The sequence below is a fragment of the Melospiza melodia genome, chromosome 9, assembly GCF_035770615.1.
Source record: "Melospiza melodia melodia isolate bMelMel2 chromosome 9, bMelMel2.pri, whole genome shotgun sequence".
NCBI classification, from domain to species: domain Eukaryota; kingdom Metazoa; phylum Chordata; class Aves; order Passeriformes; family Passerellidae; genus Melospiza; species Melospiza melodia.
Window position 1 is genome coordinate 26,824,508 of NC_086202.1, and position 18,340 is coordinate 26,842,847.

At 38.2% G+C, this 18,340-nt stretch overlaps 1 protein-coding gene across 12 annotated transcripts in view; it reads right to left on the reverse strand.

The window, feature by feature from the left end:
- The window catches only part of LDB3 (LIM domain binding 3), a 108,513-nt gene that overhangs the window by 75,835 nt on the left and 14,338 nt on the right, over positions 1-18,340 (reverse strand). For all 12 annotated transcript variants that reach the window (XM_063163984.1, XM_063163983.1, XM_063163977.1 and 9 more), the window contains exon 3: positions 801-952. In XM_063163984.1, coding sequence (XP_063020054.1) covers positions 801-952 — 152 coding nt within the window. The remainder of the gene's footprint in view (positions 1-800; positions 953-18,340) is intronic.

Consider the following 18,340-nt stretch of genomic DNA (forward strand, 5'->3'; position numbering starts at 1 on the left):
GAAATTGTACTTCCACATTACAGTGTGCTTTCTGTACTTGTCTTTGCCTGCCCTGTACAAAAATTATCTTCTTCACAATGCAATAAAATTAGCAGCTACTTTGCTTTCTATAATTATGGAGCTTTAAATGTTAATGCATTTATTACAGAAACCCTCTGTGCAAGGTTATCTAACTTGAGAACAAATTTCCTTGAAAGTAACATTAACCAGCAGAAGTTAAAAAACATATTAACTGCTTTCTTACTGGCAAGACAACTTTTATCACATCTCTGTGGTAAAACCTGCCCTCTCCACATTCTACTGCCTCCCTTCCCTGCACTTGGGCTACATCTTCCTTATTGGGTCAGATACTGAACAGACTTTCAAACTCACAGGTGCCTGACCATTAGCACAAATTCTCATGAGGTCCCTCCCATGCACTTGTAACACTTGTTGTGTTTGTTGTCATTAGAACAGTTGTTCATAAATTAGCCAAACTAAACTATGTTGCCCACATGAGAATAACCAAAAGAAACATCACTGTTGGATTCATTTAACAGAAGCTTGAATGGATATGGGATTACACCTGGATTCAATAGGCTAAATCCACAGAGATACACTCAGCCCAACCATTTGATTTCTGTATGAATCCATGCTGACTTCTACAAGAATCAGAGCAGATTTTGGCTTTTCATCTCATATCTGTGCCATGAGCACTTCAATTAAATTTAATAGACAGGGATAAAACACTTGCAACCTTCAGCCATAAGCTTCCTAGGTAGTCCTTAGGAACACAACAAGTTTAAATTATTCCAACATACTTCTGCAGAGTGAGGCTCAGGTTGTGGCTGGCTGATTTGATCTTGTTCTGGGCCTCCAGGTGGGTCATGCTGTCAGTGTTGACTCCATCAATGGCCACGACAAGGTCCCCTGGGTTCATCTGTGACTGTGCTGCCTTGCTGCCAGGGGTGATCTGCGTGGAAAAAGACAAAAGAAAAAGTCTTAGTCTGATAAGTCATTCTGTATACAGAACAGTTGAAGAACTTGCCCAGAATTACAGTACAGAATAAATACAGCAAAAAAATACACTAATAGATACAACAATATTTGTATCCGTTATTGTATGGGTGAAAAATCAAAACTTATGGGAATTAAACAAACCAAAGTCAACTCACACTTCTGCAAAGGTCCAGGAGACCATCTACTTGTTGTTACTTCCATTTTGAGAGGTTAAACCCAACGTAGTGGTTCCCTTACCACTTATTATCACTATCTCAAGGGGATAATTATCTCCATACAGCAGCAGTATATAGAAATATTACTCAGAAACAGAAAATGTAGGAACTACTATCCACTGCATGATTTTATTGTATTTTTCCTCCTAAAAGCCATTTTCCCCAAATTAATTTATTTTATTGAGGGGATGGAAAATGAATGCGTGTGAGTGGCCTTGGGCACACTTTGTTTCTTTAATAGCAGGCTTTAGAGGAAATTAGTCTACTTAACCTTACCCACATACAACTGCTGCTCCATTACCAACACAAATTGCTACGCGCCTGTTTCACCAACCTGTTGGACCTGACACTCCAAAGACCAGCATTCTCAGAAATAAGAAACCACAGTGCTGCAACCACAAACCCAACAACTGACACAACTGTCCAGAAGTTCTGTTTGTTCACTGTGGCAACACATTTTGTTGGCTCCACTCAGCTTGTGAACTGCACTTTCTCTGAATGGACAGCACCCTGAACTCAATTCTACACAGCCCTCCCAGCTTCTTTATGGATAACACCAGTACAGCACTAAACCAGGAAAGCCTTCACATACCATCAGCCAAATTTTAATGAACACAACAGAGTTGTCCTCTGCTTTCAGCACCCAGTACAGAAAGAGCATGGATATAAGCTATAGGTCTTTTTTCTTAGAAACTCACTTCCTTACATTCCTCACTAAAAATCCCAAGGATAATCTAAAGTACTACCGCAAATGCTGCATTCAAAAATTCTGTTCCTTCAGTACAGCGAACATAAAATAAAGATGTGTTTGATTATGAGCCAAAAGTCCCCTGTGAATTCTGCAAGTCTGAAACCATAAAGTCAAATTCCTAGTCACTTATAAATATATACATAGCAAAAAAAAAAACCTCCTTCCAAAACAATTCCCTAGACTGTTAGCTCATGTGCTTTACTGGCAAAGATGAATAAACAAAAAAAGGAAAAAGCCCTTTCTTAACACGCTGTTAAAGGTGCTATTGAGGCCAGAATTCCAACTGGCAGTGTAGTCTGACAATGGGAGGTGTCAGTTTACCAGAACACTGGTTCTACTGTCAGAGTGCTCAAGCACACAGCACCCTGCATACTCAGACTATGCAAAAGTAAAGATTACTTTGGAATTAGGCACTCTAAGTAATTCCCAGAAATTATTTGACTGAAAGAGACAAGTTTTAATACCTTTTCATTTGAGATAGAAGCAAAGAGTTCTGTGTTTTCTGAGGGAAGGAAACAGATAAAATGCTCTTATGCAAGTAGAATAGCATAAGATAATAGCAGTATTATTTCCCAAAGTATTTTCCTGGTGTTAAGGAATGGAGGGATGGGGAAAATATTTTGTGGTAGTTTCAAAGATAGAGCTCTATTCTGCAGTCTAATGCACCCTCACAAGAAAAAACAAAACAAAACAAAGCAAAACAAAACAACAAAAAAACCCAATACAATAAACCAAAACCAAAAGATTTGTGTTACAAGCATAGCTTTTCTAACCTGTTATACAAACATTAGTTTCTATGCATTTTATTGACTTGCATTGTGCCAAGTACACAGAACCCAGAAGCCCATAAAGAATATGGATTATTTGTACACCCACATGTACTTGTGTAGTTACTCAAAGATCCTTCCCTGCTCAGTCCCACAAATATGTTGAGAAACAGACTCTGCAATAGAATAAAAGGTAAAGAAAGGGCAGAAAGCAAACTAAAGGCGAACACAGACAAATGAATCAGTAAGAGTCGAATTCCTCAAGCAGGACACTTCTGTCTTTTTCAAATTATCCTTTTTAAAATAAATAATCTTCACACATTGCTTTTCTAAGACATCACTTTTAACCTCCTCATGAAACATACAAGTTCTTGCCACAGAATATTAACTGTGTGTTGCTGGTTCCAAATTCTGGGAAACTCTCCCCCCCACATGTTTTTTTCGTTAACAGCAAAGACTGGTTTTTTAATATCACCCCAGTTCCTCAAAGTCAAAGGTCTGCCCTAATTTGGGTATTCTTACTCAACACATCTATCTCTCCTTCCACTCCTCAGTGATGCCTCAAACAAAATAAACCCAGGGAAGCAGAGCTTCCAGAGACAGGATAATACTCTACATCTGGGGCTAGTTTAAACACAGCTCTAACACCATAGTTTCCCTCTCACTTGCTTTGACTTTTGCTTCTAGTAGCCTCACAGGTAAATGTTATACCTTAAAATAATGACACAGCAACTACAACCCTCCTAGAATTAGAGTCAGTTCAGAGGGAGGTGATGGTTGTAATGAAAGACCTAATTTCATTTATTCTAATGGGATATTTTCTCACTAATATTTTAGAAAATACAACCTAAGTGAAAAAACATTCATCACAAGACTTTTTCAAACAAAAAAGTCCTCAGTAATTCTGAATTTGTGATTTACATAACTTTCTAACTTAGCAACACTTGTTTCTGAGGCAAGGAGCTCCAGGAGCACCATACTGTGAAAGAGAAGGAAAGTCTCAATCACAGCTCCATCAGTTCCTACTTAAAAAGGAAATTACAGGGTTTCAACTTCTTCAACTAATTATAAGGGTAGCAAATTCTGTGTGGAATTCTTTCATACAATTCTATTTTTTTCAATTCCCATTTCAGGAGACAGCACTCTATTGATGTCACTTTACCTCTAAAAATCAGCTTATCCTTCCTTCACAGACAGCAAGACTCACAAAAAATAGATCTAATTTATTGTATCTGCAATTCACACAAGTAGTAGGTATCAGGAAAGAGTTACTTCTTCTCATGGTCTTCCCACCAGTTAAAAGCACACTAGATTATTTGGTGCTGTAAACTTTTATATAGAAGGCCTTATTAAAGAGTGGATGCATAGTCTGAATGAAACATGAAAACCAAAGTACAAAATTACATGTATTTTAGTTAGAACCTGAGAGACATCTCTGTGAGTGCTCCAAGTGGAGGCACAGCATGCATTTCCAGCAGACATCAAGAGCAGTCAGTAATTGTGAACAAAATACCAGTGTGCAGATGGAGATACAGGGCACACAGATCTGAAGTGTCAAGGCACATTCAAGACTATCTTGTTCCCATTTCTAAAGATCCAGCTGAAAGGAATGGAATGCAAAGAGTTTATGTTGGTATTTTCCTTTGAAAATTCATCTCTGATCTACTAAAGCATTTACTACCATAAATCACAAACAGAGAAGAGCTCACTGTGTGAGCTTTCTAAAATCTTGAGTAAATATTTTCTATTTAAAAATATCTTTGAAAATATTTTTGAAGGACTAATGCTAATTAAACCTTAGAATTAGACTAGAAACCCAGATCTGTCTCCATAGCAAATTTTACTTTGCTCTTATCTCAGCCTCTCCTCTATTCACAGAAGTAACAAATTTAGAGAAATATACTACTGTCAAGGACAAATATGCATTTTTCAACTTGACTACCAATCTTTTTTTCCTAAAACAAATCTCTGGGCAAGTTCTAGACAGAATGATTTCAGAAAACCTTTGTTATAGTCTTAACTCACTTGCTCAGGATTACAATATAGCTCTCAGTTGCTAGGTGCTGCAAATGCTTTTATTTAATGCTACAGCAAAACATTCATCAGAGTTTCAGGGTACAGCTATTTCTGTCAATTGATTTACAAAATCCAATCCAGGGTAACACCAACAGATCTAATGTTAATAGTAGTTCTTTAGTGCCTCGAGCTCAAGCACAGATTTTATCTTAAAAAACCAAACATCTCACTGCTCTCAGAAAAGCAGAGGAGTATGTGCTGCTTCAGAGACGTGAACTTTCAGCCCTCACAAGTTTCCTACAAGACAGACATCTGACTTCCAACATCCCCAGCTTAAAGCAAGTCGGCAGGCTGGAAGTATCACATGTTCCTTCCAGCACACGAGTGAGAATTCTTACTACGCTGTGTTGTGAGGGGATGGGTACACTGGGTGAATATATAGCACCACAGTGACAGCTGTGCCCTAAAAAACCCATCTGCACTGGGCTCACAGTAAATACTGCTTAGCAGGAGCTCTGGGGGGCAGCGTACAAAGAGCAGCTGCTGCACCACCTTGAGAACTGCACACGCTGCCAGCCAAGCCCCCTCAACTCCACTCGGGGAGAGATAGGGATCAGGCAGCATTGCAGTGGATGAGTGTTCAAATACTAACGAGAGTGCTTGTACAAACAGATGGATGGACACAGTTTTCCTACCCCCAAGGAACTCCTAATTTACAAGGCAGACAAAAATACATAGGAAGGCCTACACAAATGAGAAGCTCATAATATAGCCTGCAGCATTAGCCAGGACCTCTTCTTCCAGCACTTGAGCTATGCCTGACTCCATCCTGACATCAACCCCAAAACCAACAATTAATTCTTTCTGCTTCTCATTTAAGAACAACATTTCAGATAATGAGATATTCACCAGCATTGGAAATGTGCAAAAGCACAGAGAATGAACATGCTCTCCTCTGGAATAGAAGAAATAATTAAAAGAAAATGTTCTGTTCCATAAGCAGAAAATCAGAGACTACAATGTCTCAAGAAAATCCCAAAAAAAGGATTGGCCAGAGACTAAGGAACAACATGTTTCCTCTATAGAGAAAAGAGCATTTAAATCTCTCACCATTACATTTATGCAAGCATTTTTTTGCACAGAAGATTCTAACAAACTCTCAGAGTCATTCTAAGTTCTGAGGCTCTAAGCGCCTGCAAAACTTCCTCTCTTTATACACAGGAGCATAACCTGGTGAAAGGAGAGACATGCTTTGAGACCCCACTGCAGAACAGGTGCTGAATGCCCACACTGAATCCAGGTAGTTAAGAAGACATCTCTTCCTCACCCACAGTAAGAAAGTGAATTGAGGAAATTCATTTTATTCTTTCCTAAATGAGTCATTTGCCATCCCTCTCCCCGTAATAAAAGTGTAAGAGCAACAACAGGAAAATAGTGTTTTTCTTAGAAAACAGAAGGCAATTTTGAACAAGAAAAAATGCAAAGAAAATGAGTTAGACCCACTGGGATAAGTCATGAGGCAGGCAGAAATTCACCATTTCATTTGACACATTGCCAGAAGGCACAAAACATAAACAAGGAAAGAAACTGCCTAGATAACCTATACCATAGAGCAAGCATCCTATGGCTTTTACACCTTTCTGTGTCAGATAGGAGAGCTGAGAAAGACCAATTAAATGTAAAAAAAGACTTGGGAAAGCTGAAACTAACTACCCTTGCACATATCACTAACCAAACCTAAGGAAAACTTTCATTTTGCAGCTACCATTTGCCTGAATGATATGCCTCATTGTTTTCAATTCACTATTGGGCTTCAATGGCTTTTTTTTGGTTGCTCTCCTTTCTGCAGAATTTCTTCTATTGCTTTGGTTTGGCTTTTTATTTTTGTTTTCCATAAGACAACAAGAACTGCCTTAAATGAACACTCATGGCATGTGCAAAATATGCCACTGACACCCTGAAGAGATTCCATTTACACTAAACAGAGCTGCACTGGCAAGCTGCAAAGACATTCTCAAGTGGCCTCTCAGGCTCTGCTTCATCTGTAGCTAGGAAGGGAGATTACAATTCATGTGAGAACACCCAAAATAGCTCTAATCTACCTCTCTCTGGTACCAGGAATCACAGCAGCACAGAGATTTTGTGGGATGAACAGTAAAGCACTTCCAACTCAGGACACCCTGTGCTGAAATCTGTACTCCCACAGCAGAAGGGCTGGGGGCACTCCAAGCAGCCAGCTTACTTCATTCTCAGGAGTGCCAAGCCAGGATGGAACAATGCCACCTTGATTAACACCAAAAACTTCCCTTACACATAACATCACTCACAAGCCTGCTTTCCATGCACAATATACAGTCTCTTCAAGGAAGAAGACAGACAGATGATAGCCCTTCCTGCCAAGCTAACTAGACTCAGGTGATGAAAATAAGCCAAATGTAAAAGACTTTCAGCTGTGAAATGAAAGGAAGCATATAGGCATACTTAGGGAATTGCCCTAGGCAAGGCTTTGGGGGATGTTTTGAGAGGCAGTGTGAATACACCTGTTCCTATTTGCAAGATCATTTTATTCCCTGCCCCACCTCCACATTGTCTGATGGAAAAATTTCAAATCCTTTGTAAAAAATAAAGAAAAAAAATTCCGGTGTTGTGGACTTTGGAGATTAGCTTGTTAGAAGCATGACTGCTCTATGTTACACCAACAATACAGATGACAGTAAAAGAGTGGATGTGGCTTTTTAATAGGATGTGTTGATGTAACTAGAAGGTTACACAGCTCTTCATATCATGGGAAGTCATATGACTAACAACGATATCTCTTCTCCCAATCTTTATCCAAATATATCTGTTGGGTGTATTCAGTCTGTTCTCAGCTAGCAACACACACTGTGCCAAGGTAGTGAGTGCTGTGTGCCTCACAGAAATTAAATGGAAGCAAAGAGGTAAGTCATATGATGACAAATGTTGATTGTTTTGTTACAACAGGTTTTGGGAACCAAGTGACTGAGTTCTTATTTGGCATCAAGGAGTTCAATAACCTGAATGCAAATCAAAACCAGGAATAAAGCTGAGGTACTGATTCTTAGTATTCTGGCAGCCCCCATGTGTGAGCTGATCTGTTAGCTTCCACAGGAGACCCCCTGCAGCAAATATACACACAGCTTCCAAGTGCCTACAGGATCAGAAAAAGCCAAGTTTCTTTAAAGTTTCCCTATCTTCTTCCTTGCTTCTCCTTTTAAAATTTGAATTCATTTTAAGGCAGTTGTACAAAGTGGGATGTTTTTCTGTGTTTCAAGCAGACAGATCTCAGTCACCAATATTGCCTGCTTCATTTTCAGCTTCTTGAATTCTACATTCTGTGCAGCTTTTTAACCTGCTCACAGAAACACAATTTGTCTTGTCTTCCCCTACAACCATTAGCAATAAACTGAGGGGTTTATGTCTTGTTATTGGCCACTATGGTAAGATCTTCTTTTTTTCAAGTTCATTCTGCTTAATGTATCTCGTTGTATGTAACTAAGATCATGATGCTTTATAACTTTGAAGGGCTTTTGATTGGTCCTGCAACAATAAGGCCTGACTAAAAGGGCATTTGAGACAATACTGAGAGGCTCAGTTTGGCAGTTAGTGCCTTCAGCCACTTCTGATATTAAGCAACTTAAAATAGCTTTGAGCAAGTCCTGAGGTTCTGGCACAGATATGACTGATGTGTGTGTCTCTCTTCTGCTCCTGCATGCTTGTAAATTAGAGTACTTATTAAATGGACACAAGCTTACATTTAATTGTTCTTTGAATGCATTTGTTTGAGTTCTCTTTGTTTCTGGCCACCAGATTACCAGGGGAGTTGTTCTTCCTCTGCTCACTAAAATGCAAGCTGCCAGTTTGACACAGCAAACAGCAGTCCTGTCTCTAGTCCAGAAGTATTTAGTACTGAGTTCTGTGCTTCACCTACAGAGAGAAGACCAGCATAGCACACACCAGCTGGCAGCTGTATGAAGGAAAATGAGATGTAACACATGTCCACAGTGACAGAGGTGCTGAGGCAGAACTAAATTTGCAGGAACCTCACTTGGTATCATGACCTTATTTTCACATCTAAGGCTTTAAGAGGCCACAGTGGCCAACGTGAATCTGTTCCAAGTGGAGGGCCCAGCATTAAGCTACCAGCACACAGCATCAATGCCTCCCTAAACACCTCCTTTATTCACAGGAATAACTGTTTTGTACCTGGAGCAGTCATCGAAGCTCTGTGAGAGAATAAACAAAAGCACAGGCTTCAAACTTCAGAGAATGAGGAATTCTTTTTAAGATCAAAGTGAATAAAACAGAATAGAAGCAAAGTTCCCCTGAGAAAGTACAATGCCAATTTCTTCTGTAATAGGCTGTTTCACATTTAGTGCATAACATGACATCCCACCAGGCATCCCAGCAGGATCCCTGGAAATTTAAAGATTTAGCAAGTAAAACAAAATTTTAACACATTTAACAGGTACATAAACTTTTGGATGTTTCAGGAAGCTAGGAAATTGTAGAGATTGAAGATGTTTGTTGTACCTGTTAAAATGTAATTACTTAAACTTTGTTTTCCTAGAGGTGCTCAGTTGAACACAGAGAGGCCACTTCCCTTGGTAAGCCACAGGAACCATGTTTGTTTAACAGGAAATAATCTGAACATATCGATATAATCTCAAATCTAAAAGGGAAATCATGTTATGTTGAAGATTGTTATGTTAAAGTAACATAACCTGAACACTTAAAAAGGAAGGATTTTGATTTTCCTTATTTTCGAAAATGAAAGCATCCCTGAGGAGGAATGTGGCTATTGCTGAGGACAAGGATTGAACTTTATTGACAGTATGATGATGCCAACACTGGTTTTGAGCATTTTAACCCATTGAAGTATTGGGTACAGCAATTTACAAAGATTTCCCACTGAGAGCTTGCATAGTATAAGAACACACACATCCACATGATTTTATTTGATAAAGAACAAACCAGTGACATGGATGGTTCTGGAAAGTAAAAGCATCTCTCTAGGTGAATTTTACATCTATTAGCTTTAGAATCCTGTCTTGCATAAGTGCAGTATCTTCCTACACATTTTTCAGTGTCTTCAGAACACAAAGCAATATTATGTTGACAAGTTTTCAAAAAGAGATTTTCTGTGGGTTTTTTGCAAGTAGTATTTTCCATAATGCTTCAATAAAAAAATTATGTCACTTTAGAAAGCCTTCCTGTTTACAGACAAAATAAAATAATAGAAATGAATTGTTGTAACATAGTGTCTGCACTGTCTGTAGTTAAAGGTTATTTAAGGACTCAAAATATTTAAAAAAAGTCAAATTACTAAGATGGAAGAAGCATCATTTGCTGCAAAGGACATACTGATTTTTGGTTCAACTAATAATGTTTGTTTAATTTCTGATCAAAAAGAAGTCAGATCAGTTGGCTGTGCTATACACAAAAGTAACCTAAGCTGAGAGTCTTCTTTCTCCATAGAGTACTGCTTCATCAGCTCCCCTTCCCAGCCTGCACCATCTTCTAGGGAGAATTGGGAGTAAATATCTTTTACAAAACATTACACACACACAAAAAGACATTATGTTATGAAAATTTACTGAAAGTCTTCATTAAACACAATTACTGTCTATGAGCCAAATGTTTATGTACTAAAATATGGTTTAACAGGAACATCCTATAAAGTTCAGAAGCCATAAGCAGCTTTAGAAGAAGGTTATTAAAGAAATTAAAGACCTCAGCTAGTAAATATTTGCCTGTGGTGAATGGCTCTTCATTTAAAGTGATCTTGAACTGGAAGATCCAAACAATGCCACTCACCTCTATTGCACCATGTCTTCTACGTTTATGCCCAAGTTTCAGACTGAAACTTGATTCAAAAATTCCCAACAACTAGACAAAAAGCTGTTCTTGGAGATATTTCATTGTAGAGAAAGGCAGGAATCTCATCTTACAATTCTTAATTCAGCAGAGTGCACGGAGCCTCAATTATCTTCGGATAAGGTACTGGTTTTGTATTTGTATTTTCTGCAGCCTTGTTTGTGCTGACATGTTTTGAATTCCTCGTGGAGTTACCCAGCACAGGTGTGTGCGGAAGGGGATTCCAACTAGCAAAGCCTATGACCATAAGTGGCACTTGAAAGAAGGTATTAAGGCAGGAAGAGAAGCCTGATCAGAGTTTCCTCTCCAGCTGGCATCCTGTTGTGGACAGCCCTTCCCCTTCTGTGCTGCTCACTCTGCTGATTAACAAGTGAGGCTTAGAAAGCTTTCAGTCTCATTGGGAATGCTAAGATATACCCCTTCTTAATACATTCTTCAACTTTATTTTGTGCTGCATTCCAGAGACTCAATTGAAAACATCCATCATTTCAGTTACAGAGAGAAAAGTGTCCACCCCATCAATTGTGAATGAACTTTGTGCCAAACCAAAAGGCTCCTGCAAAAACCATCCTGCAGATCTGCCTGTGCTAGTGATATTGCTGCTTAGTGATACTTTTACCTGTTAACTTGGAGATCAACATTTCTGCCAATTCCTTTTTGGGTATTCTGCTTCTTTCCTGTTTTATCTCATCTAGATTTGGTGTTCATCACTTACTGGCGTAAGCAGCAACAAGACAGGGCAGTGTTTTTCTTGCAGAGCACATGTTTAAATGGAGTGTTTCAAGAAAGGCCTCGAAGATGCTGACCCCCAACTCTCACTCCTCTGTACATTCCTATTTCTTTCAGGTGACTATCTGTACTTGGAAACATCAAGTATTTCTACCAGTCTGGTAGCATGATCAATGCTTTAGGAAGTTAGTGTGAGTATTCCAAAATGAGTTAAACATTTGTATCTAATAAATATTCTTAGGTAACAAAAGTTAGGAGCATAAATTGAGTGAAAACCATCATTAGCCTGGTTGGGATACTTAAGTAAGCTTCAGAGAGAAGAATATGCTTCTGATTCTTAGTTTAAGATATGCCTTCATGCTCAGTTCAGAGCATAGCTCCTTAAGGATCATAAGGCTGTGTAACTTATGCAGAAATAACAGAATTAATCTGCAGGGTGCCTCACTTCCATTACAAAGTTGTACTTTTATCCTTAATTTCTTTAATGATAAGTGCAGACATTTTTCTCTGCAAGCAGAGGCTGTAATGAGCTCCATACCTAGTCACAATGAGTTTCTAAACTCTGCTTGTCCAAATTAGAAATTTTTCTCTCTTGTTCCAGAGTAAACATGCTAATTAGGATAATCTGGTTGTGTATTTTGTTAAGGAATAAATGTTTACAGGACATCTATTTAAATCCATGGAAGGAATGCAATCAAGTTCAGAATTTGCCTTAACAGTATTTTCCTTGGCTACATTAGATACTGTCTTCTGCAATGGAGCATGTCAAAATAATTGGTTTGGAAGAGGCAGCAAGAAAGTTGTCATTTGACCAAGAAAGAGTTTCAGAAGTTCTAAGGTAGTATGCCTTTCTGTGTCCAGTTTGTCTTTTTCCCTTCATTTGGCACCAAACAAACTGCTGAACAATGAATTGTATAGATGAGAAAATATGACAGTTACTTTAATAGGGATTCCTGCTGCTAGTGAAACCATTATTTGCCTGATACAAATGAGGAATGAAAGGAACACAGAAAAAAATTTAACCCCTCCACTTTGATGTCAAATGAGGACTTAGTTAAACTGCAGGACAATGAGCTACATCACTGTATTTTGTCATCAAGCAAACATGTTTATGACTAAACTAAAGTGACATTTTGAACCGCATAAAGGAAAAACTTACTATAAAGCAGATTTCTGTATTCCCTAACACCAGCATGCAAATCTCAGATTCAGCCAGTACTATGACTGATGGAATTATGAAAGTTCTCTGTTCTAGGCAGTTACATTTACAGCGATATTTTTCAGAGCTGTACACCCACATGGAAACAAGGTTTGTAGGCATTTTTGAGTTTTAATATGTTGTCAGAGTTTGATCTTGGTCACCCCTCTCTAGTTTCATTTTTCATCTGTTTTCTTTTTTTTAATAACCTTCTTCCTCTTACAACATCTTGTTCAGTAACCTTGCTTAGTTTCATTAATCATGTTTGCAGAGAAAATATTTAAAAACTGTCAGTGCTGGAACTTTGATGGGATCAACATCAATGCTGTAACAACTGCAATGGCAGCAGAAAACATTTCTCCAAGTGAATATGCAGCTATTTAACAAACAGGAGGCTTTTACTTCAGACACCAGGAAGCGGAAATAAATGAAAATAAGGAATGCTTGGATGGTTATTGGACAGCTGGGAAGATTCCAGGGCAGACAAAAGTGCCAAATGGAGCCATATTAGTAATCTCTCTTTATCCTGGGATGGGTCTTCTATTTATAGAATTATAAAGCCCTTGAAGAAACTATAAGATTGCATATGTAAATGATACAGGAGCAACACGTGCATTTTACATGAAACTGCCTAATAAAATCCAAAGATGCTCCCAAAATTTTAGCAGACCTGTTTTAAATAGTACCACATATTATGTCCATCTGGTTGTCTCAGCTGGTGACAGGCATTTTCTTCTGAATGGCCTTCCCCCCTGCATTTTTGTATCATTTTCAGGATTGAAAGGAATTCACCCTCTACCTTCTGCTCACACTTTTCATGTATCTCCTACATAAAATCCTCAGAAAAGACCTCCTTAATTCCAGATCATACCAGTCAATCTTCTGGGTCATATTCAGTCCAGCACACATTCAAGTGAAAGGAATTTCACAGTTACCTCTTATTCTATGTTAAGAAAGGAAATATTTCATGACATTATTCTTCAAGAGCTATCCCAAGTAAGAACTAGAAAAAGACTCCTACTGTTCTGTCTTGCATTAAGACTGAACTAATTTCATGAGGAATGTTATGATGTTCATGCCTGACCACTCACTACTAGAAATAGCATTTTAAATGCAAAATTTTATCAAACTGGAGAGACTTACAAGGTTGCAGAGGAAAATAGGAGGCATAGACAGTAGCTGATATCAAAGCTATATGCATCAACCACTCAGGGAAAACATAAAGGCCTAGATTCACCTAGTGGTCTTCTTTCATATAGGACACACCAGGAACTGGAGGAAATTCTCTGGTTTTAAACAGTGAGGAATCAAAGGTTCTTCCACATACTTCAAGTAACGGGGCCCAGACCTTCCCTGGCTCTGTGCTTCAGGGTAATACAAATATGGAAAACAAAGAATCAGCATCTTCCACAGTGACAAAACAAGACGTCAAACAAGATTTTGGGCAAATGACACAGGAGACTAGTATAAACAAATCATCCAGGCATTTCAATAAGTTCCTTATAAAAATACAAACAGGAAAAGAAAAAAAGAGAAGCTGAGACATAAGAGAAAGAGAAAACTTATTTTACAAGTTTCTTGCTATGTCAGAGAAGAATGAGATATTCTCCACTTCAAAACATCTAAGATTATCTCATCTGCTGCTCTCTGTGAATACCACAGACAAACAGAATTGATATGAAAGCATGGAGTTCAAGCTCCATGCTACTTTGCTCTGCAGTTAGGTAATACTTCTAGCATCTGTTGCAGCCTCTGTGAACAGATTTGCACTGATAGTGCAGAGGTAAAAGCTCCACAGACAATAAGGTGTTGGTCGAGTCTCTCTGAAGGCCCCTTATCCTTTTTTATCATGCATGACCCTGTAAGAATGTGCAATGCAATCATCCAGGAGGAGCAAAAGCACTAGGCTGTCAAGCTAAGCCTTTGCTGGCTGCAACTCAGATGTGACACAAAGTCATGCCCATCTTATGTAAAAATTGATAAGAAGGCTGTGCGCTGTTTATGGTATATCAGTGTGTAATTAAAAAGCCTTGTGCCTGTATCAGTGGGTACATTGATAATCAACTCTCAGGGAAAAAAAACAAAACAAACCAAAGCAAAAAACCAGAATCGAGAACTGAAAGTGTGACTATCCATAGTGGTTAAATCCTTCTAAAGAAGGAAGGACAAAGAACAGAACTGCTCTAAGATTAGCAGCTTTTGAAACTGCTATATACAAGTACTTTCCCCAAGTAAGATGTGAATAAAGCTGCTGTAAAAGTTAGTGAGTCAAGGAGTCTCATGCAGGAAATTCTATTGTGCACATTCTTCCTGTGACCCCAGCCCATTTGTTTTGCAGAACCAGAGAACTTTTTCTGTCCTGACACCACACTAGAAATAATACTTCAGTAGAGCAAAAATATTATGGTCCCAACTCCTCATTCCTTTGCACAAATTTATTCTCTTCAGTGCAAATGCAAATATTTCAGTTCCTCTGTTAATTGCTTTGCACTACAAATACCTTCATAACTGCCAGGCAATGGTAAATCAGAGTGTTCACTTTCACCTCAGGCATGACATCAATGATTTTGCTTTAAGTCACATTCAGAAAATATAACTTGAATTTACAATAAGTTTTAAAAGCTCTTCTATTCCCTCTGTAGTTTTATGAGTATGGAAGTAAAATTAAGGCCAGCAGGCAGCCTGATGCTCCTGTCCCAAAAAGCAACCTCCCTGCTTTTCTTATCAAAGTAAGAACTTGTGAGTCCATTTCACCCTTACATCTGGGAACCCTCTCTAATGACTATGGCTAGGGCCAGAGCAAATACAGTTAGGTAATACTTCTAGCATCTCACATATAACAAAAGAGACTCATATATAACTTGCCATTTTGCAAATCAATGTGTAACACCCCTTCCTCTTTGTACCACAGTCATCTTCTGCTCCAGTGTAGACACTCAAAGCACCTTGGAGTGCTTTGCATCTTTGCAACTTTTGAATGACATATAAGCTTAAATTATAGAAATTAAAGTTTGAAGTTGCCTTTGATGGCAGAATGCACACAACCAGCCCATGTTAGTGGCAAAAGGTCAGAAGAATCCTCCACAGGATCAAAAGGATCTGTGTACATTTGTCTGTAGCTCAGTTAAGCATCTCTTTATCATGACAAACCTATGGAGCATAGAGATCCATTAGAAAAAAAACCAAAACAACATATAATGGATGTAGGAGAGACCGGATTTCAGAGTTGTACACTTATCTCAGTGGGAAGAAAGGATGACTACAGAATCTTCTGAAGTAAACAGGAATCAATATTAAGAATGTTTTTTCCTTTTAAAACCTTTAACTCCCTTTTAGCTTTCCATAATAAACAGAACAATCAATGAGAAAACATCATCCATGTGTAGATAGCACAGATGCTCAAATACAGTTACAATATGTTAATGTGCCAAAAACCTGATGAATCTGTATGTTTTTGCATAAGCTATAGACAAATATTTAGGAATGCATAGTGCATATATTTCCATAGTGGACAGTAATATTACAACATACCATTTTGCTAACCCACCATCTAAACTCTGTTGGTGTTGATATTGGAAAAAGTTTATTTTTAATATAAATGTGTATCTTAAGCCATGATACTATTTTCAGTATTTAGTAACACAGGTTGATGTTGTTGAAGCCTGACTTATAAGTATTTAGTACAACAGCACTTAGCAATATATTGTCTGACCTAAGTATATTTTTAGAAGTGGAGTTTATTTGTCACATAAATTGTTTTGCCTTGTTTAAAAGTAGTCCTCTAGGTGGCCTGTGCTTTTATGAACAGCCCTGTTCATGAAGGGCACTAATCCATATTATTACACATACTAAATGCCAATTAATTCTCCCTTATGAGTTATGACAAATGATTATTTTAGGGTGGAGCTATACATTTTCCAAAGCGTCTTTATCACAGCTATGTTGACAGGACTTTAAGTATGGTGGTATGCTTAGTACTCCCCTGAAGTAGCTGAAGTATGTGCCACAGCAGGTGCCACAAGTAGAACATAGATTTGCTTTGACATTAAAACATAGGGTATAGAAAGAGTGCAGGCTTGTTTGATGGATTTATAAAAGCATATGTTGTGAATGGTTTGGAAAAGTGGAGCCTTCAGGGTACAGCATTAGTCAAAGCTAACTCAGTTTGGAGAAATCCTGCCTTGTCATGGCAACAGTTCTCTGTATTTCATGACTGTCTGGGTATCTGTCATTAAAAAAACATTTTGCCACCTCTAAGGAAAAGCTCACTGAAATGTAACATTTTGGGGACATTAAGACCAAACTATTAAAACATGCTCTTTGAGCTTTAAGGGATACATTTCCACCAAAGAACTGTAAAAATTATACTTGAATCTGTTTCCCAAAATAGAAAACATGGTTTACATTTCTTTCCCATTTTTGACCATGCCCTCTTTGCAAAAATTTAAATCTTGAATTTTTGCACCAACTCCCAGTGTCACAGGATGTTGATAATCAAGGAAGTCCTAGCCCCTCAGGGACAACATGGCATAGAAGGTGACAGCTTTCACCAAAGGATCTCTCTGATCTATGACTTTATGTCCCCAGCCTAGAGTGACCATTTCAGTCCCACAAAGTAGGAGATGGGAAGCTCCTCCTCATTAGCCACAGCTAAACCTCTCTGCCAATACTCACTTCTTGCATCCATGAGAAGACATTTGCTCCTCTGCTTTCCACAATCAATGTGAAAATGCCACTGTGGTTGTGACCTCGCCAATTTTTTCCCACAAAAATTTTTTCACATTGCCTTGTACTTTTGGCCTTTGCAATGTCATTCTACAAAGACATTGTTTATTCCTTTACTAATACCCCAATGATAGTATAGTATTTAGTTTTCATTTTCTTCATCCATCTGCAAAATCAGTTTTTGCTTTCTGTACGAATTAAGGGCTCAGACAATTTGCACAAATTAAGTAAAATATCTAACCAGTCTGCTTGATAGTCAGTTGATGGACTTGAGTGCCAAAATTGCAACTAAAATGAAAAATCTGCAAAAAATAATGGAATAATCCCAACTATAACTAGGAAAGCAGCCTAGGCAGTGCATACATTTCTTAGATTAGTCCTAAAATATTTACACAGTCATAAAACCTCATTCTCACTAGTAATTAAAGAAGTCAGAGCTAGATTGCCAGATATTGAAAAAAAATTACATTCTACAGTGGTCAGTCTCCTTAATAGAGTTATATTAGTTTATTCCAGCTAAAAAAATTGTCCCTATCTTAGTGACTATAGAATTTCTGTTACAGAATTTTAACATTATGGTAAATAGTATGTTTTCCAAGCTATTTTTATACACAAATGATTGAGAATAGTGGAATTATCCTTCAACTCAGAAGGCTCTCTTGACGAACATTCCCCTGTAACTTCATAGAACCAGTGGAATTATACCAGGAATAAATCTGTTCCAGTATCTTCAGTTACTCTATTTGGAAACCAGTCATTTGCCTGACCTTCAGTGCAATGCTAAAAACAGAGTTTGTCTGTCATCAAGAGCCAGTGAGATTTCAGATAAAACAGAAGTCATGGCTCCTGCAATGAAATTCCAGGAGTGTCCATCAAAGGCTTGCCAACAATAGCATCTCACTCAGTCAAGACTCTCATACTTTGATAAAACTAGGGGAGAGGGGGAAGAGGGGATTTGACATTGGGAGTTGGCCATGTCACAGCAACTTAGGGCTCATTCTCAACTGTACAAATACAAAATAATTCTTTAATTATTTTCTACGAA